This window comes from Sipha flava, unplaced genomic scaffold (assembly GCF_003268045.1).
Source record: "Sipha flava isolate LNK unplaced genomic scaffold, YSA_version1 80_pilon_pilon, whole genome shotgun sequence".
Lineage (NCBI taxonomy): Eukaryota > Metazoa > Arthropoda > Insecta > Hemiptera > Aphididae > Sipha > Sipha flava.
In genome coordinates this window covers 76281-97733 of record NW_020273622.1, presented here as the reverse complement: position 1 = coordinate 97733, position 21453 = coordinate 76281, and the positions used below count along the sequence as shown (strand labels likewise).

Here is a 21453-nt window from a genome sequence, read left to right as displayed (position 1 = left end):
AGAGGTGAAAAATTATATGCATATATTACATTTATTAATTGAAATTTATTAATTATACATATTATGTATTATATTTTACATTTATTAAATTACATTTATTCATTATATTATTATATTTTACATTTTAAAGAAATCTGTTCTTTTTTTTTGTGTTAAATTGTTGGCCACAATCTAGTCCATAGCGTTATCTAACTTACTGATAGCATTGGAAATTGTATTGCATCCTTTTTCGTACATTTCAGAATGCTCGAAAATTTTTCATAATCCTGACATAAAATTGGTAAAATGATACGATTTAAGTCTAGATTAGGTAGGTAAAGTACGATAAAATTTATAAATTACGATAATATTTAATTGCCATCCTTATTCATTTCATTGCGAGTACGTCAAATAGATGAATATACTTTATACACATGAACATACGTACAACCGCGTTAAAGCAAATTCGAATTATAGAGGTTCTGGAAAAAAACATTCGAATTGTAGAGTGAGTCCCACCAATAGACATTTCGAATTATCGAGGGGACTAGAATACATGTATTTTCTTCTAATTATAGAGGTGTTCTCAAAGGACTAAGCGTTTAGTTCGATTTATGGAGTTTTTCGAATTATCGAGTGATTACTGCATATATATAAAATATGGTTCACATAATATATGAATTGGTGTGCCGCGAACATTTTGTTGGAGATGAAGTGTGCCACATTGTTAAAAAATGTTGAAAACCACTGATCTACTCCTAACAGCGTACGCGTATAAAAACAAATGATTGACTAAAGTTGTAAGTGTTGGTTTTGTCTCGGTTTCGCATGATAAATGTATGGCAACCCTAGGATAACGATTCGATTCGATCTTACCAAAAATTAATCTGTCTTTTAAAAGATCGGCACATCGAAATCGATTCATCGCGTGAAAAACATCGATCTTTTAAAATATTTATTCGAATCGCCCACCACCAAAAGTTTCACGCCCGACGCAGTTAACAGTCATGCCATCAGCGTCGCTAGTGTTCGTCGTCGCCATTCTGCTGTTGTTGCTGCTGCAGACGTTCGCCAGTATTATGAACCGGTCCGCCGCCGACGACGTTACTACCGTCACCACGGTTGCCGGCACCCCAGATATCATCGACAACGGGCAGCCGGCCGACGTCAGCGCACCACCGCAGAAGCCATCGGTTCGTAACTACATCGAAGCTACATTACGCGCGTACACCGCCGGTGAGTGTTCCGTTTATGTTGGCTACATTTGACACACGTTTTATTAAAAGCGTGTATATTAAATTAATGTGCAGCCAACCTAACGACTTAACGGACCGTTTCGTACAATGTATTTGTATGACGTAAATCTAGTTTAGCGCCCACGCAGTTTAATACATTTTTTTCTTTTTCTGAACGGAAGTGTATTTTACGCTGAGAACGATGGCGCAATCAAAACTGGACGGTCGAACTTGGTTTTTGACTTATGGCTCCTTTAAATTTTAAACATTTAGTGTCGTCAAATAACTTATTATGGGTTAGTTAGTTGTAATAATTATACCATTGGTTATGAGTACTATATAGTGGCGTTTCGCGAAATTATAGACTCGATCGAAGCGCGAAGGTGAGAAAAAAATCAGTAGGGCTTCTCAAAATGTACGCTCGAATGCGCATAGAATTTGGAATGCTGATACAGTCCGTGCTGTACGGTAAATGAATTTCACGAAACTCGAGAACTAGTAAACCGTATATCTAACACCTAATACCACGGTTTAAGATATACTTTAAGTTTATCTTAAACCACGGTCTTAGAAGATAGATCTTCTGAAACCGTGCTTAATATCCATCGAGATAGATAAACAATACAAATAACAATAAGTATTGTTTATCGTATATATATATTTTACGCTATACCCACGGATATGTATAATAATTTGTTTGTAATAATGTTTATTATACATATCTGTGGGTGTCGTAGTCTAGTGCTCGAACTGTTCTCAGTGAGAAACATTTTTTGCACTTTTTTCTAATATTTTAAATGTTTTAATTGGGGCGAATGGTAACCTAAAATGTAAATTGTTACCCTGTGGCCTATTTGAGGTGGTGTAACATAACGAATCGTGGAATATTTTCGTTAGGCTTTCGTTAAACTGTCCGAACGATCACGTCCGGTAACAAAAAAAAAAAAAATTAAGTGTGATCGGTTCGGTCTGGTGCAATTACGCACAGGGTTCACATATAATCGGATGAATACTTTCAACTAAACTTAAATTACGTGCTGACTAGACGATTGGTAACTGGGAAGAGTCCTTGGTGACCTGAGTGGCTTCACACACACCACGGCGGGTTCTGGCGGTCTTATGCATTAATGACACTACAATAGTACCTACAAAATATGTAGGTACTACCAGGTATGTCGTTTGAGAGGGGGTGCGTGTATGAGGATATTTATAATAATAAAACAAAACAAAGTATAATCAATTTTTTCAAGTGTTTATAATAATCAATTAGGAACTTATTTTACCAGACAGCCTTTTTTTTAAATATTTTTTCGAAAACCTAGCTATTCAATGTTTTAAAAATAATGGTGAACACAAAATTTGGCGAAAATCATTAGTTTATGAGTTATTAAATTTTGAAAATTACGAATTTTCAACGATATCGTGTAGACACGCTTAAATAAATAATATTCCTATATAATAAAATTCACCTCGTAGTCCATTGGTTAGTAGTATAATTAGTGAGAATGACCGTGATGATCAAATGCTTGAGGAACGTGCAATCCATTCAAAACATTTTCTGGAAAGTAGGTACCTACATAAAAATATAACGGACGCTATCAAATGACGTTTTTTGGTATCGAAGTTGATCAACCCGGCTACAATCTGAGTTATATGGTAATGGCGTCTCATTATTATAATGACAATAATTTATTTTATTAATTTTTTTTTTATTTAACTTTTTAGATTCATGGGAAAATTCAACATAAAGCGGGCGCTTTGTTATCACCACCAAATTCAGATCATAAATTCCTTCACATCTATTTTGGCAATTAAATTAGATCAGCGTTCTGCAATTTTTACTGATTTTTCAAATAATGTTTGCTTTATAACAGTTATAGTTTATTTTTTTTTACTTACTGTTGAATTTATAAACTTATTATTTTTTTGATTATTCATTGTTTTAAAAATAAATTGTTTTGAATATTTTTTTCTTTAGACAATGAATGAAAAGGAAGAGAAAATATTTCATGAAATGGCTGATAAGGACAAGATGAGGTATAACACTAACATGCAAAGCTATATTCCATTGAAGGGTAAAAACGTGTATTTTAAAAAACAGAGGCCAATCAAGGATCCAAATGCGCCTAAACGTTCCTTGTTAATATTTTTTCATTAAGATCATAAATAAACATTAGTTGAATTATAATATATAAATACAATTCAATTTAGGTCTGCTTTTTTTTGGTTCTGTAACGACGAACGTGAAAAATTTGATGATATGAATCGAATGAATCCAGGTGATGAAGCCAAACATTTAGCCAAGTTATGGCATAATGCTGATATCACTGTGAAACAGAAGTATGAAGCTATAGCAGAAAAAGATAAAGCTAGATATGAAAGAGTAAGTTTTTTATAATTAAAAATATTTCAAATATCTATATTAACTACGAAAATGTTTATTAGGAAATGACTGAGTACACAAACGAGGGCAAGGCAACCTTGTTTCAACAAATGGTGATCCAAAAACAACAACAAAATATTGTACAGCAGCAAGAAATGATGGCAGTAGAAAATGAAACTGATGAAGCTGAGGAATGTACATGCAAAATAGTATTAGTATAATAATATAATAAGCTCATATAAGTATAATGTAATAATTGTTATAAATTGTAAGAAGGGTAATGCCTGTTTAAACTATAAATAAATATGTGATAAGTATGTACCTATACAAGGTAGGTACCTATATCACTGCTATCTTATATATAACTAAAGTTAACAATTATAAATTGTATTTGGGTACTTACTATTTAATAGATTAGAATGGTAAAAGGTACTCTCTAGTCTGTAACACTGACCTTATGAGATAAATGTAATAAACTATATAAAGTAATTTATAGATGGTTGTATCATTATCATATATAATATATTATACTCTTTATGAGGAAGATAATAAGATTAAAAGAAAAATAATAACTTATGATATACATAAATTTTGCTTACCTTATATAATCCAATAAAAATTAAACAACACCGATTATCGACTGAAAAATCGGGTTTTCTCAGGTTTGGGTGGATGTATAGAATTTTATTATGATTGTACAAAAACGTACAAAAATAAGTACATAAAACTGTATAAGTTAAATTTCAATTTTATAATAATTGGTTAATCTCCAGCACAGCCATAGAAAAATGGGGATTCTCTGGTTTGGGGAGGTGTACAAAATTTTGTATTGGTTGTACAAAATTATACAAAAAAAAGTACAAAATATTGTAAATGTTTGGTACTATTATTCAAAAGTGGTTGTGCTGGTGATACGGACCTGCAAAAAATGCTTTAAAAATCATAAAAATACATAAAATATCTAAATGTTGATCTGTCGCATAAGACGTTTTCTTAATCATAGAAGCACCACCAACATTAAACATTCTCATGTCAATCGTGTCGACAATAAACAATAATGATTATCATTTTCTACTGTAAGTAAATTAAAATGAATTTTGTCTTTCATATACATAATTAAATTTACATACATAAAATATATATATATATATATATATATATATTGGTATATTTTACTGTCAGGAAAAAATCACACAAAAATGATAGGTTATTGTGTGTAAAACAAAAATATTTGCATCACGGAGAATTCTATTAATTCCGATGAATATTTATGTAATTTGGCATTTACGTAGCCCAAAATGCAAAAGCAGGATGCGGTGTTAATCAGGATATCTTCTATGTCATCCAAAAATAAAATGAAGAATTGCTCGTACTCATCAACATCTAAAGTCGTAGGTACAATTTCATGGTCCGTATAGTCCTCGAAGTCGTCCTTGTAATCCTCAATGTCCCAGTTATACACGTTTAATATTAAATATTTGACCGGGGGACAATGATCGGTACACGAAAACGAACGACTACGCTTACGGGTGGATAAACTAGTGGAGTTTACGTCATCGTAAATCGTCAGCGAGTTTGCAGTATTCCGTTTCCGAGATGTTCGTCGGACTACTCGACTATTACAAGTCTCGTCGATGATCAAATATTTGATCGGACGGTGGGGAGAGTATGACTTCGATCGACAACGACTACGTTTCTTTGATGCAAGACCGATAGGATTTTCGGAGCTATTACAAATCGATGATCGCCAACGTTCGACCGCCGAATTTTCCGTCCTCGGGCATTTAAAAGGACGGCCCGAAGAACACGACTGTGATCGAGGACGCTTCATGGCGGATGTACGGGTCGATATAACTGATATTACTTCAAAAATGTTTCGTTTCGAAACCGTAAAATCCCGGTTTTCGATTACCCGGCTCTCGTTTTGATGTTCGTATATTCTATACTTCACCGGCCGGATAGGGGAGGAACTAAACGGCGAACGACTACGCTTGAATGTGCACGTCGAATTCTCCCCGTTATTGTTGTAAAAGCTCGAAATCCGCGATGCACGTTTAGTTAGTTGATTATAACTGGACTCGTGTAGAATGAAATATTTGACCGGCCGGTGTGGAGAGGATGAGTGTGATCGACGACGACGTTTTGATGCACCTGTAGGTATTGACTGTTTATTTCTTTTCGAAATCGAATACCACCCACTTCCGACAACCGGATTTTCTGTTGCCGGGAACATAAAAGGACGGTCAGGTGAACTCACTGTCCACCAACGAGGCGTAAGCATGGTATCCGTGGACGCATCGACCATGGTAGGCTTCCTAGCGGGGGGAGGGGTTTGTATGCCTTCGGAGCTGAAAACGACAGTATTCCTGGCTTTCTTCGTGACAGGGCCCTTGATCTCCTCATTCTTAGTCAGCAGATCGTCAAGTGCTTCGCTCATGGTGGATAAAAGTACCACAAGGTGTGAAGTTGCGGAGCAGGACGCCTGTGCATTTTTCGCTTCACACAAAGCGGTTCTTAGGGTACTCCTTAAAAACAAAAGTGTAGATTCTGTCGGGTCGTTGGGGTTTGTATTAAGAGTTGAGAGAGACGTTTGGCGCTTCCTTTTCTTCCCAACAAACATCGAGGTGCATTGGAACGCCGGATTTGTTGCTGATGAAGCATTGCTCGATTGGCCGGCCGAACTACCGGTTTCCTCTATTTGGACAGTTAGAGGACTGCTGTTTAGTGTTTTCTTTAATGTATCCATAAAGTTCCCACGAGAGTCAAGGGAAGAGGGGGTCCACCGCACCAGAGCCCCGATTGGCGCGGTAAGGCATTCGCCACGTTGGGACCGTAGGACAGACGACTTCCGGGACCAATTAATTAAAACCAGTCCCGGCCACTCTCTGCCAAGTAAGCCCCATTTACGGTCATGAGGGGTTGAGTGGGGGCCAATTTGCTGTTTGCAAGCGGGAGATGCCCAGTCCTGCCGGATCCAACCAACCAAGGTAAGAACCGGGACTGCGGTGGTTTACAGTATCCTTCTGGGCCCGTTTGTGAAGTGCTCACAAGTGGTGCCTACTTTTCCGACCCCGACTAGTTAAAGTAAGAGCCGGTTCGATGTAGCACCGGGGGGTTGGCCCCGGTGAAGCTTGTCCGCGACCGCTTATTCGCCCAATCCCGAAGGATTGGCTTATTTCACGGCTACCCTGCATATCTGCAGGGCGTTCCCCTATCCGCAACCTGGGGACGCGCCTGATAGCAGCTCACGCCACAGGAATTTAATATAACCACCGGCAGCACCTACGCGGATATGGTGACGGAAATTTCAAGATCAAGTGGCCTCACTCCCTAAACCACCGGCTCCAGAGTGACGGGTATAGGGAAAAACCATATTGAATCCATGGCATCAGGGAAGGACGATAATCACGGCTGACCGGAACCATTCTCCAGACCGGCTGGTCATTGATAAAGAGTCGGGAAGATTTCATACCATTAATGAGATTCTAGGCCGATGGGCGTACGCCGGTCCGTGAAAAATGCTGCACAGGAAATGATAACCAACTACTATTTTATCGATAAATTATTGTTATCATTATATTGTAACTTATTAAATTAAAACAATAAACGATGTCGCCAATGGGGAAGTACTGGGACAACCCTTTCCCCTATTGGCGTCGGTTCAAACACAAGAAAAAAAAAGTACATACTAATATTGTAAGATATTGGATATCAATCTCATAACACTGATACCGTCTTGGAACGAAGATGAAGTTGAATACAAATGATGGCATTAATTATAATATATTTATAGGAGCAGAAAAAAAAATCGATGTTTAGGTAAACGTCGAATGCTAAGAATGAACTAGCGATAAATAAAAAACACTATTTCGTTTCTATGGAAATAAAAATGTACACCTACGTACCTATAATAACAAACATAAATCAATACTATAAGTTTTTAATTCTGGCCAACAATCAACAAACGGATAATAGTATTTTAAATGTATTCAATTACACACTTATTAACTGATATTAAAAAAATTCTAAATGTTGATCTGTTGTATAAGTCCTCTCTTGATCATTGTAGCACTACCAACATTGAACATTCTCTTGTCAATCACGTCGATAATAAACAATAAAAATTAATTTTAATTGTTTTTAATTTTAATTTATTAATTTTTTAATGTGAGTAAATCAAAATGAATTTTGTTTTTCGTATAATTGAATTTACAAAAATAAAATATGTCAATTAGTATAGTTTACTGTCAGGAACAATGTATCTACCCATTAAAAGATAACTATAGAATTGGTACCGGTCGATAGTTATCGATCTTTATTAGTTTATTGAATGTTTACGTTTAAAACTCGACGATAAATACCACAATACTATTCGTTAGTCAAATGATAATTAAGCTGATTACCATATTAAATAATAACGATACTATAAAAGTAATGTTATCAAACATATTTAATTATATTTATTTAACATAATACAACAAACGTAATAACAAAATACGTGCTTATTTGTTTGATATTAATTTTATTTACATTTAATTAATTTCATAACTTTCTGTTATAATCTTGCAAATAGAAACATTTTTTTGGACTATATTAATTTTGTTCTATTTTTGTTAAAATAGGAACATTGGTCGATATGCTCTTATTTATTTGTTAAAATGATTAATAGATTACATACTAAATGTGCAAGTTTTAAGCGAATAAATTAATTATTATTTAATATTTAACAATTTAGAGATAAATTAACTACGTCCTTGATACCGACTTCAAGAATGCTACAAGAAATTTACAAAAGGCACTACATTCTTTTTCAGAATAATATAGCCATGGATATTTCAGAAGTCACAAATATTGAAATTTTAAATTTAGCTGCTTATTTTTTTTTTCACATAAATATTTATTGGAAATTTGTAATTTATGCCCGGCACCCATAGATTGTTATACTATTATTATATTATATTATATTATGATATTCATTATACCTCTCGGATATTTCATTTTGTGATAATGTACGGTTTATATAGAATCCTATATCCTATACATTCATAACATTAGTAAAATCAACTTCAGTTTTTAAGACTAGAGTTGTAGTGGTTGAATATTTTGTATTTTTTATTGGGGAAATTATATAAAAATGTGTTCGCTTTTTGGGGTGTGATGATGATAAACGTGACGTATCTTCTAATTCGGACATAGGTAATATATAAGGAAACATCCTGCTTTAAATCGGGTTGACTTCGTCAGATAGATATTTTCACGTTCTGCTCCGGCATTATGTTATATTTACTGATTAATACTGCATAGGGCTGTACATTCGCCGAACTTGGTCGCTGTAGAGTCTTCGTCGTCGACGACCGAGTTGCGGGCGATTCACGAACGAATCGTAACGAGCCCGTCCGTTGTTATACGCGTACGTGTGACCATGGTAATGGTTCATCATAATATTATGGTATTTCGAAATTAGACGACGGCAGCCGACGAAGATTCTGAAATCACAGAATATATTAAATGCTTTAACTACGTTAAATAACATTCACAAAAATATCATAACAATTAAATTTCAAAATCATTTTAACAATCAAATAAATACTTTAAATTACTAAATTTTCGCTGTTACTATAACAATCCGGTATGGTCTAGTGGCTAGGATACCTGGCTCTCACCCAGGAGGCTCGGGTTCGATTCCCGGTACCGGAAATAAATATTGCATTTTGTTTATATTATTTTTTTTTGGATTTCACATTAGAAAAATGTTTATCCTCCTCACTGTATAGTTAGTTAACGTTTACCAAAAACAACTTTCAATAAATAAAAAACTCCGAGCTCAAAACTAGAACCATTTTATTCCTGCAACGGAAAAAAAACCTGTCCAAAAAATTCACTGATATAAAAATTATCAAAACTTATAACTTACGAGGTAGGTACTTCAACCATTTGCCTAAACTTCTCTCTTTTCCCCTTAGTTATAAATATTATCCTTATACCTGTTTTGTTTTAATAATACTGTCCAATACTTGGCTGATATATACGTACAATTTTCTTAACCTAACCTAACCTCCAACAATCTCTACACAGATAAAATCCTTAAAAACTATAAAAATCTATTAATCTTAATCCTATTCTCAATGGTTATATAATATTAATGTATATATAATACAACACTTAACTATTGTTTTGTTTTTAAAAAGAAATTAATTAAATTAACAAAATTAATCATTTTAAAATATTGATATGAAATACGATTCATTATTTATGTTTCATAATTTTGATTCTAACATTAAACATTAAAATTTAAAAACAATTTATAAGAACATATTTTAAAAATAATAAAATTGAATATTTAGTATAGAAATAGTGGAGACGACAAATATGTGAACCCTATACAAGGAATATTCGGTGCTCCCTTGTAGAGCTACTGAATAACAATGTTCAGCTCATAAATTCAAAATTTCTAAAAGAAAAGCATTAATTCACTAATTGGAACTATAATGAAATTTAATTTATCCTTGTTTCAAAGACTATTTAAATTTTAATCGTTAAAATGAAACATAAAAATAGAAAAAAACAATAAATAATCCTACATCAAACAGTAAAAAGAAAATTCCCTATTAGAAGCCAAAACAAATGAACAGCTGTTCAACCCTACATATAAACAACCAAAAAAGAAGAACCAAGAAATACCACTCATAAAAATAGATAACAAATATATCCAGCACGGTGTGATCGATTCTGTATATGTCATGTGTATATAGCTCAACTGGTAATGGTTGGTTTCGCCGCGCAAATACTAGTGAGCTATGTGGTGGTCGATTAACCAATGTACTATGCGAATTAAACGTATTCAAATACGACAATAATGATAATCATCAGTGCTATGGTTTAACGAAAAGATAAAAACAACAAAAAAAACAGAAAAATAGCTTAATGAATGATTTGGATACTGTGACATTGCAAAGAACACAGTTACGACTTAGCCGATATACAAGTAAAAAAAAAAAAATAGCAGCATCCGAAGTTCACAAACTAAATGATATTACAATAATGGACATAAAAAACATAAAAAATTAAATACATAAAATGTCTGTCAGCTTATTTGAGTTATTCCATTTGTTGCCCACGATCATTCTTTGCTTAGTTGTAAATATAATAACCAGCCCCACTGTATTCTCGAAACCGGATCAGCCGCTTATTTGAGCCCATTGATCGGGACCCAGACATGGAAAGTATACCCCATGATCTCAACATGTACTATTGGAGTAAAAACAATGTAGTCATGCGCGAAGGTAGTTGACACTGGTTGTCCACTTCAATCTAAATCGGCTTCTCGATCACACATTTCACTGCTAAAGGGGTTCATATGCTAAAAGAAATGAAGAATGAAATGAAAATCAATTACCAGTTACATTACTCATGTATCGTAAGAAAGTTAAGACTATACATTATAAAATATATTTTGAACAAAAATTAGAAGAAATGTAATTTGTAAAAATGAAATTATTTAATAAACGTAAATAGAACAATACGGGTAACATTGGACAAAGATTATCTGTCTCATCATTGCTCCCGTCGCGGTATGCCGCCAAAAAATATTATTTAAAATTAAATGTTTTTTATTTACAACAATTTATTTTAAAACATTAACCGATGGAATACTGAGATCTGTTAAAGTTGTAATAGTTTGTATACACTCTCATTTAAGTTTCAAAACGATTTTTACTAAAATTATTATTCTATAGCGCATATTAGAATAAAACTATCTACAAATACAATAATGTATTGTTATTTGAAAAATGGATTAAATATTAAAAATTATGTCTTATAACAATAAATAATATTTATAAATACTTCTCAATCGCGATCAAAGAAGTACCAATCTACGTTAAAAAAGGCTTAATTTCCTGGTGCCTGAAGGCCGAGGGAAATATAATTTTATATTGTAATTTTAAGCATTATTTATATACTAAAGAAAACATAAGTAAATATTATTAAAAACATTATACTTTAAATTATAAGAAAAAATGAAAAGGGTTATCCGGATGTCTAGAGACTACTTATGCAGATGAAATAAAAAAACATATTTAATAATAATAAAATAAATTACTAATTCTATTAAATTTATAAATTTAGAGTATTAATAATTTAAACAAATATTGAATGCAAATAATTGATTTAAGTAATAGAAAAATATTATTAACATTTAATTATTTTAAGTTTAAAAAGGTAATAAATTAAATACAAAAAATAAAATAGTAACTAAAAAATATAAGATTAATTGATTTAATTATAATTACAGTTGTTATTCAAAATAAAAACGACGTATCAGTATTTGTGGAAGTAGGTACTCGTATGTGTTTATTTATCGTAAGTTCGTTTCACTCTGGATTGGCTTCTAGATTTCGGCTGTTTATTATAATATAGAAAATAAATGCAATGTTTTAATAATCAGTTACATTTTGAGAATTAAAGAAAAATAAATTATAATTTATTATTTTATTTTATTAGTGTTAATATATACAATGGGCAGGAATTATAAAAAATGTAATTTGTATGAATGAAATGATTTAACAAACGCAAGTACGAGTATAATAAAACAAATAATATTAGACATAGATTATCTGGTTTACCGTTGTTTCTGTCGCGGTGTGTTAATCCGTGTGTCGCGGAATATTATTTAAATGTAAAAGTTTTTATTTCAGTACAACAATTTATTTTAATTATAAAAACACCTTAACCGACTTAATACTAAGGTCTGTTGTAGGTTTAACAGTTTCTATTCACCCTTACTTGAATGTCGTTTCTATTTATTTAATTTTAAATATTTCTGGCTATTTTTCTTTAGCGTGTGCGAGAATAGAAGGATCAATACAGCGATTTATCTGTTATTCATAACATGGATGCACTATTTTTCATTCAACAATTTTTAAAAATCCTGATGCTTCACGTTAATATATTCAAGCAAGTTTTCACGCTTTGTGTTGCCAATATCTTCATTTGAAGAGGTTTTCTTTTCTTTTTTATTCTTTCCGCAAAACTGCTGCGTATTAAGTTACCCAGGACGCCACAGTGCGTCTCTTTAACATCGTGTCTTTATCGGTCCAATTTTGGGCGTATTTCTAATATCGGCGTAATTTTTTATCAAAGGGTACATTGTTTTATTCACGAAGACTAGATATATCTAAAGATAAATCTCTAGTTTTCATGGTTTTATTATTAATCAATCATGTACTTTAATAATAAAGGATAAATTGCATCATCTAAATACTATCTTTCATTTGTTTTAAGATTATATTTTATAACATGAATACATATTATGTACAGTAGGTATTGTACATAGTGACACAGTTACAGGTATCCTTTTTGTGAAATTACTTAAATCAACATAAACATGACAAGTAGTAAAACTAATTTTAAGTAGTTGAGAGTAATTTATTTTTTTTATTTTTTAATAGAGTAATTTGCAAGCGCTTAACTCTCTTTTAAATCATTAACTTAAAGTGTCTTATAATTTCATCCAATATAGCATACGTAACATGCACAAGAAGACCAATTTTGATAATTGTAATTTGTTTTATTTGTGTCAAAACCTTGGATATAAAGATATATTTAGATATAAATTCCTTGTATATGCACCTTATGGTTCTACAAGTAAATGTTGTAACCAAATTCAATTTAAAAGCCATACGATGAATGAAAACTGCTTCAGGGTGTAAGTCTCTTATTCTAGATTGAACACTAAAAAATTATATGATTTATAATTTATAAGCAATAATTATTTTTAATTTATATAAATAAATACTCAAGTAAAAAAAAATAACTTTTTCCAATATTGTATCTAGTTTTTATTAAATTTTCTGCAAAGAATGAATACATTTAAAGCAAAAAATATATTCTAGCCATTAAAATTCACTGTAGTATTTAGCATTCATACTTATATTCTGAGTTCAAAATGTTGTTAATGGAAATATCTAAAAAATATTAATTCTTCAATATATTATTTGTAAAACAAAATAATGTAATACAATATATTACAACTATTTAATATATTATGTTATTAATTAAGAATCGAATTATTTCTTGTTTTATTCAAATTATAAATAATTTATTATTTAAGTATTTTTTATTTACTTGAAATTTAGGTTATTTTGGACCTAAATTAATGTCACCTTAATCATTAGACTGTATATTCAAATTTAAAACATCCTTTTTCAGTTAAATTTTTTCATCATGGTCGTTATGTTCATATCGTTCATGGATAGATATTTTATTAGCTTTTGAATCATCAAATGATTCTTGACAGACATGACAAAATTATTTATTCGTGTTTATGTTCTCTGCTTCATTTTGTTTTTAATATTCAAAATTGAAGAGCATATCTACTTAAAATTAGTCTTACTACTTGTCATGTTTTTGTTGATTTAAGTAATTTCACAAAAAGGGTACTGTGTCACTACAGGTAGGTACGTATAAGTACTGAAAATACTGTATATAATATGTATTCATGTTATAAAATATAATAAAACAAATGAAAGAAAGTATTTAGATGATGCAAGTTATCCTTTATTATTAAAGTACTTGATTGATAATTGATTAATAATAAAACCATGAAAAGTAGAGATTTATCTATAGATATACCTAGTCTTCATGATTAAAACAATAAAACAATGAGCTTATTGATAATAAATTATATTCATATTAGAAATACGTCAAAAAATTGAATTGGACCGATAAGGACACGACATTAAAAATACGCGCAGTGGTGTTCTGGGTAACTTAATACACAGCAGGGTCGAGGAAAGAATAAAAAAAGAAAAGAAAACCTCTTCAAATGAAGACATTGGCAACACAAAGCCTAACAACTTGCTTGGATATATAAACGTGAAGCATCAGAATTTTCAAAAAAATTTGAATGAGAAATATTTCATCCATGTTATGAATAACAAATAAATCGCTATATTGATCCTTCTATTCTCGCACACGCTAAAGAAAAATAGTTAGAAATATATAAAAATAAATAAATCGAAACGATATTCAAGTAAGGGTAAATAGAAACTATTAAACCTACAACAGACCTTAGTATTAAGTTGGTTAATGTCATTTTATAATTAAAATAAATTGTTGTACCTAAATAAAAACTTCTACATTTAAATAATATTCCGCGGCACACGGATTAACAAACCGTAATGGAAACAATGATGAGACAGCTAATCTATGTTCAATGTTATTTGTCATATTCTATTTCGGTTTGTTAAATCATTACATTCGTAAAAATTACATTTTTTATGATTACTGCCAAGAGTATATGAGTATTAATATTAATAACAAATAAATTAAAAAACTAAGCCTTTTTAAACGTACTTCTTTTATGGCGATTGACAAGTATTTATAAATATTATTTATTGTTATAAAACACAATTTTTAATATTTAATTCATATTTCAAATAACAATACATTGTTATATCCTAATATGAGCTATAGCCTAATAGTTTTAGGAAAAATCGTTTTAAACTTAAATGAGAGGGTATATAAACTATTACAACCTAACAGATCATAGTATTCCATCGGTTAATGTGTTAAAATAAATTTTTATAAATAAAAAACATTTAAATTTAAATAATATTTTTTGGCGCCCTACTGTGATGGGAGCAATGATGAGACAGATAATCTATGTCTAATATTACTTGTCTTATTCTATTCACGTTTGTTAATAATTGTCATTCTTACAAATTATGTTTTTTATAATTCTTGCCCATTATATATATTAATACTAATAAAATAAAAAAATTAATTATTATTTCTTTTTCTTTTTATTAGAGTAAATAGCCGAAATTTAGGAGCCGATTAAAAGTGAAATAAACTTACTAGTGACAATTACTTATCTACTTACTCCCAGGAATAACGGTACATCATTTTTATTTTGAATAACAACTATAATTATAAAAAAAATGGTCAAATTTATGTTTTTAAGCTTCGACTTAATTTTTTTATATTTAATCCATTAAATAACCTTATTTTACTTAAAACTATTAAGTATTCTTTGTTATGTAAATAATATTTTTCCATTACTTAAATACATTTTTCTCCTTTCTTTATTTAGTTAAATTATTAATATTCTAAATTTATAAATTAAATTTCAATTTATTTGAATTGGTATTTATTTTTTATTATTAAATATATTTTTGTGTTTCATCTGCATGAGTAATCTCTAGATCCCTTTTCATTTTTTCTTTCGTTATTAAAGTATTCGTTTTTATTAACAATTTAAATTTATGTTGTTAATACATTTATTTATGTTTTTTCAGTACATAAATAATGTTTAAAATTATGACATAATTTATATATTTCCTGGTCATCAGGCACAAGGAAACTTTTTTTACTTACTTCTTTTATTGCGACTGAAAAATATTTAAAAATATGATTTTGATGTTGTAAAATGTAGTATATTTTCAATATTTAATTTATATTTCAAATAAAAATATATTGTTATATTTGTAGATAGTTATATTCTAGTATGCACTATAGAGTAATAATTTTAGTAAAAATCGTTTTGAAACTTAAATGAGGGTTTATAAAAACTTTTTCAACTTTAACAGACCTTAGTATTCCATCGGTTAATACTTTTCATAATTAAAATAAATTGTTGTAAATACAAAACATTTAAATTATTAATACTCTAAATTTATAAATTTAATAGTATTAGTAATTTTTTTTATCATTATTTAATTTTTTGTTTTTTGTTTCGTCTGCGTAAGTAGTCTCTAGATTTCTGAATACACCTTCTAATTTTTTCTTTTGTCATTAAAGCATTCATTTTTTGTTATAATGTAAAGTATAATGTTCTTAATAATATTTCTTATATTTTTTTTAGTACATAAATAATGTTTAAAATTATAATATAAATTATATTTCCATCGGCTTTCAGGCATCAAGAAACTAAGCCTGTTTAACGTACTTCTTTTATCGCGATTGCGAAGTATTTATAAATATAAATTATTGTTATAAGACACAATTTTTAATATTTAATTCATATTTCAAATAACAATACATTGTTATATCCTAATATTTTTGGTTACCATTTTGGTTTATTATTATGCCGTGAGGGTAACACGAGTGATGGCTAACGGCAGATAAACAATTCTGTCCCGTTACAAATTTATTCGTTTACAGTGTTGGGACTTATCAAGATGAAAATATTTTTATCTATTATCTTATCTAGATAAAATTCTACTGATCATCTTTTTTTTTATCTTGGATGAAAAATGCAGTTATCTAAATTAAGTTATCTAGATATTTTTCTATGTATAAGTTAAAGTTTATTTTATGTTAAAGTAGGTACTTAAATACATTTTTACATTTCGTGTTCGAAAACCATAATAATGATTATTTTTTTTAACATTATAGACCTTTTAGGCCCTTTGTTACCAATACTAAATTTTTTCACTCCTCTCTATTATATACGAGATGTAGGTCCCCATGCCAGTCTGGTCTCAACTCCTACGGGTCTCTTTTGACTACATCTAACTACCGTTTTTTCAGTCTACCGCGGGGATAATGTACCTATATAAATACATAAATATAGAGAATATACGATAGGTATTTGAAGCAGCCACAAGTATAAAATATATCTTGATAGTACTTAATATCCAATAATTGTTGAATTTTGTTTTTTCCATTTATTTATTTAATGAATCTGAAAGTTATTAGTTAATTCTAACAGGAGATTTCTGGCTATACAACTGCATAGTATGTATGAATTAGTATAAAAAAAGGTGCTTATCTATATTTTTAACTAGAAAATTAAATTTATCTCTTATTATTATCTAGATAAATTTCTATCAATAATCTATTTTCTTTATCCAGAAAAATTCCTAACAATCTATCTAGGGAATTTACAGACCCTTTTGGCTGATCCTCCAGGTTGGGGGTTGATCGGTGGGCAACCACCTCATCATCATAAAAAACTATTTTTCAGGAATTCATCAAGTATATCGAGAAGAGTAATGGAATCAAGATTGCAGTTATCTATATTTAAGTATTACTTTTTTTATTTATAATAGATTTACTAGGAAGAGCGCAATAGGACTTGTGTTGTGGCTAATTTTAATACATTTATTTTTATGTTTCTTTTTCAGAACTTGGATTTTTTTTTTTGAATCGACCCAAATCAATTTACCTCCGGGAGCCGGGAATCCCCTTTTCATTTCTACTTCTGAACTGTACACTTTGAATATTTATTGGTATAAAAATCAAATTCATCTAATTTACATAAAATATTTTATATCTTTATATCCTACGACAACAATTAACTAATAATTATAAAATCTTAATTTATATGTTATGTTTCTTTTCAGAACTTGGATTTTGAATCGTTTCAATCTAAAGGAGGTGTCCTTTGAGAGCCGGGTAACCACTTATATTTTTTTTTTATTGAATTTTATACATTAAACGTTTAATGGAATAAAATTCAAATTTATTACTTTACATAAAATATCTTGAAACTTTTTTTTCAAAAAACTATTTTTCAGGAATTCATCAATTACATTGAGAAGAGTAATGGAAACAAGATTGGAGTTATCTATATTTAAGTATTTTTTTTTTTATTTATAATGTATTTACTAGGAAGAGCGCAATAGGACTTGTGTTTTGGCTTTCAATAAGAATTTAATTATTTAAAATTTTATAATCTTAATTTTGTCTAGAGTTGGATATTTTTGTTTTTTATAACTAACAGTGGTTTTTCTATATATTTTTTGGTTTTTTAACTATGTAGTGTAGAAAATTAATTATGTGCTGACTTTTAATGAGGAATTCTCATTTTACTATTTGATTTAAGATTATTTATTGTTTTTTGGCTGATCCTTTTTATGACTTTTGCTAGGTATAAGTTTGCTGAATTGTGGCGTTCGGTGTTGGAAATATTTTTTGTCTGTGTTTATGAGTCTTAAATCTTGAATTATTTTTTTTGTTTCTTGTAGGTAGGGTTGAACAGCTGGTCATTTGTTTGGCTTATAATTAAAGATCTTTTTACGGTTTGATGTCTTGTTGTTTTGTTGTTCTTTTGGTTTATGTTTTAAGATTTTTGATAGGTATTTGTTTGTTGTACTTTTGGCTTTTTGGAGATATATATATATGTATATATTATGTGATTTATTTTTTTTGGTATTTGGTCCATTTTCTATGCTTTTTTGTAGGTCGTGTCGAATAATATTTAAGTTTTGGTTTTTATTTCGGTATTATCATTTTACTGTTCGATGTCTTGTTGATTTATTGTTCATTTGGTATTTGTTTTAAGATTTTTGAAAGCTAGTTGTTTGATGCAAATTTGTCGTTTTGGTGTTGTATATATTTTATGTGTAATTTTATGTTCGGTAATTCTTACTTATTTTTGGTTGTTTGTTGGTAGGGTTAAACAGCTGGTTATTTGTTTTGGCTTCTAATTAGAGATCTTCTTTTTACGGTTTGATGTCTTGTTGATTTATTGTTCATTTGGTATTTGTTTTAAGATTTCTGATTGGTAATTTTTTTATGTATATTTGTCTTTTTGGTGTTGGATATATCTTTTGTCTATTTTATGATAGGTATTTCTTGGTTTATTATATTGTTTAAATATTTTGTGCTCAGTGTTGAATAGTTATTAAGTTTTGGTTTTTATTTAGGTATTACCTTTATACTGTTTAATGTCTTGTTGATTTATTATTCATTTGGTATTTGTTTTAAGATTTTTAATTGGTATTTGCTTAATAAATATTTATCGTTTTGGTGTTCACTGTAATTTTTTGTCTATATTATGATAGGTATATCTTAGTTTATTATATTTTTTAGATGTTTTGTACTAAGTGTTTAATAGTATTTATGTTCTGGTTTCAATTTAAGGATTATCTTTTAACAGTGTGATGTCTTGTTGATTTGTTGTTCTTTTGGATTTTGTTTTAAGATTTTTGATAGGTTTTTGTTTGTTGTACTCTTGACTCTAGGTGTTTTGGAGTTGTATATATTTTATGTATATTTTTATGTTTGATATTTATTAGGTACTTTTTCTAGGCTTTTTTGTAGATCGTGTCGAATAGTATCTAAGGCATGGTTTATATTTAGGTAGTTCCTTTTTATGGTTTTATGTCTTGTTGATTTGTTGTTCTTTTAGTTTTTGATTTAAGATTATTGATAGGTCTTTGTTTGGTGTACTGTTGGCGTTTTGGATTTGTATATATTTTATGTGTATTTTTATGTTAGATTTTAATATTTAGTTTATTATATTATTTAGATGTTTTGTAGTAAGTGTTGAATAGTATTTATATTCTGGTTTCAATTTAGGGATTATATTGTAACCTAACACGTTCTTACGTGTTTACGGGTCTTAGCGAACCCGGGGTCCCGAGCTCTTGTTAGGTTGTTTGTATGAATTTCTGACCAGCTGTTCAACTGTTTTGGTTTCGGTTTAGGTAAAAGTTTTTACCGTTTGTTATAGGTCTGTTTGTGTTCTTCGGCGTCTTATTGTGATTTGTTTAGGGATTTGTTATCCCCCAGGGGAACACGTTCTTACGTGTTTACGGGTCTTAGCGAACCCGGGGTCCCGAGCTCTTGTTAGGTTGTTTGTAGGAATTTCTGACCAGCTGTTCAACTGTTTTGGTTTCGGTTTAGGTAAAAGTTTTTACCGTTTGTTATAGGTCTGTTTGTGTTCTTCGGCGTCTTATTGTGATTTGTTTAGGGATTTTTTATCCCCCAGGGGAACACGTTCTTACGTGTTTACGGGTCTTAGCGAACCCGGGGTCCCGAACTCTTGTTAGGTTGTTTGTAGGAATTTCTGACCAGCTGTTCAACTGTTTTGGTTTCGGTTTAGGTAAAAGTTTTTACCGTTTGTTATAGGTCTGTTTGTGTTCTTCGGCGTCTTATTGTGATTTGTTTAGGGATTTTTTATCCCCCAGGGGAACACGTTCTTACGTGTTTACGGGTCTTAGCGAACCCGGGGTCCCGAGCTCTTGTTAGGTTGTTTGTAGGAATTTCTGACCAGCTGTTCAACTGTTTTGGTTTCGGTTTAGGTAAAAGTTTTTACCGTTTGTTATAGGTCTGTTTGTGTTTTTCGGCGTCTTATTGTGATTTGTATAGGGATTTGTTATCCCCCAGGGAAACACGTTCTTACGTGTTTACGGGTCTTAGCGAACCCGGGGTCCCGAGCTCTTGTTTGGTTGTTTGTAGGAATATCTGACCAGTTGTTCAACTCTTTTGACTTTGATTTAGGGATATAGTTGTACTGTTTGTTATTGGTAATCTTTTTGTTCATCGGTTTTTCTTTGTGATTGGCATTAGTTACTTGTTTAATTGATTGTCCTCTTTATAGTATTAGATTTATTTGTTGTTAGTTTTATGAGAGGTATTTCTTGGTTTTTTTTTTTTTTTTTTGGTTGTTTCTTATTTAGTATTGAATAGTACTGAATTTTTGCTACTAAATAGGAATATGATTTTTACTTTAATATTCTTGGTTTTGTTCTTCGGATTTTTTTTTTTTTTTGTGATTTGTTTTAGGTATTTGTTTGATGTATTGTTGCTTTATGTGGTATTGGATATATTTGTCTATTTCAATGAAAGGTATTTTTTGGTTTATTCCCAATTATTTTTTAATGTTGTGTTCAATTGCTTTAGTTTTTATATTTAATTCCAGAACATGGATTTTCTTTTTTGTATCAACAACATATGTAACCTAACCAAGGATTTTTCAGGAGCCAGGTAATCACTTTTAATTTTTTTTTTTGTTAAATTTTAAACATTAAATATTTAATGGAATAAAAATCAAATTCATCGGATTTTCATAAAATAATTTAGATCTCTTAAATCGTATGACTAAAATTAACTAATAATATTAAA

General features: G+C 30.1%; 1 protein-coding gene, 1 long non-coding RNA gene and 1 other non-coding gene across 6 annotated transcripts; all 3 read left to right on the top strand.

Moving 5' to 3' along the window:
• Positions 1–798: 798 nt before the first annotated feature.
• On the top strand, positions 799–4092 carry LOC112693073 (high mobility group protein DSP1-like). The gene is made up of 4 exons (XM_025567972.1): positions 799–1172; positions 3193–3353; positions 3426–3597; positions 3660–4092. Exons 1-4 carry the CDS (start codon positions 987–989, stop codon positions 3816–3818), a joined length of 678 nt encoding a protein of 225 aa, XP_025423757.1. The 5' UTR covers positions 799–986; the 3' UTR covers positions 3819–4092.
• Positions 4093–9222: 5130 nt separating this feature from the next.
• On the top strand, positions 9223–9294 carry Trnae-cuc. Its single transcript has one exon. It is a non-coding gene; the product is annotated as a tRNA-Glu (tRNA).
• Positions 9295–17354: 8060 nt separating this feature from the next.
• On the top strand, positions 17355–21265 carry LOC112693093. 4 transcript variants are annotated; one of them, XR_003149454.1, is made up of 5 exons: positions 17355–17831; positions 17946–17997; positions 18120–18164; positions 21115–21177; positions 21251–21265. It is a non-coding gene; the product is annotated as an uncharacterized LOC112693093 (long non-coding RNA). The 4 variants fall into 4 exon arrangements; XR_003149453.1 differs by lacking the exon at positions 21251–21265 and having other exon boundaries at positions 21115–21236; XR_003149455.1 differs by lacking the exons at positions 21115–21177; positions 21251–21265 and having other exon boundaries at positions 17355–17626; positions 17727–17831; positions 18120–18688.
• The last annotated feature ends 188 nt before the right edge of the window (positions 21266–21453 follow it).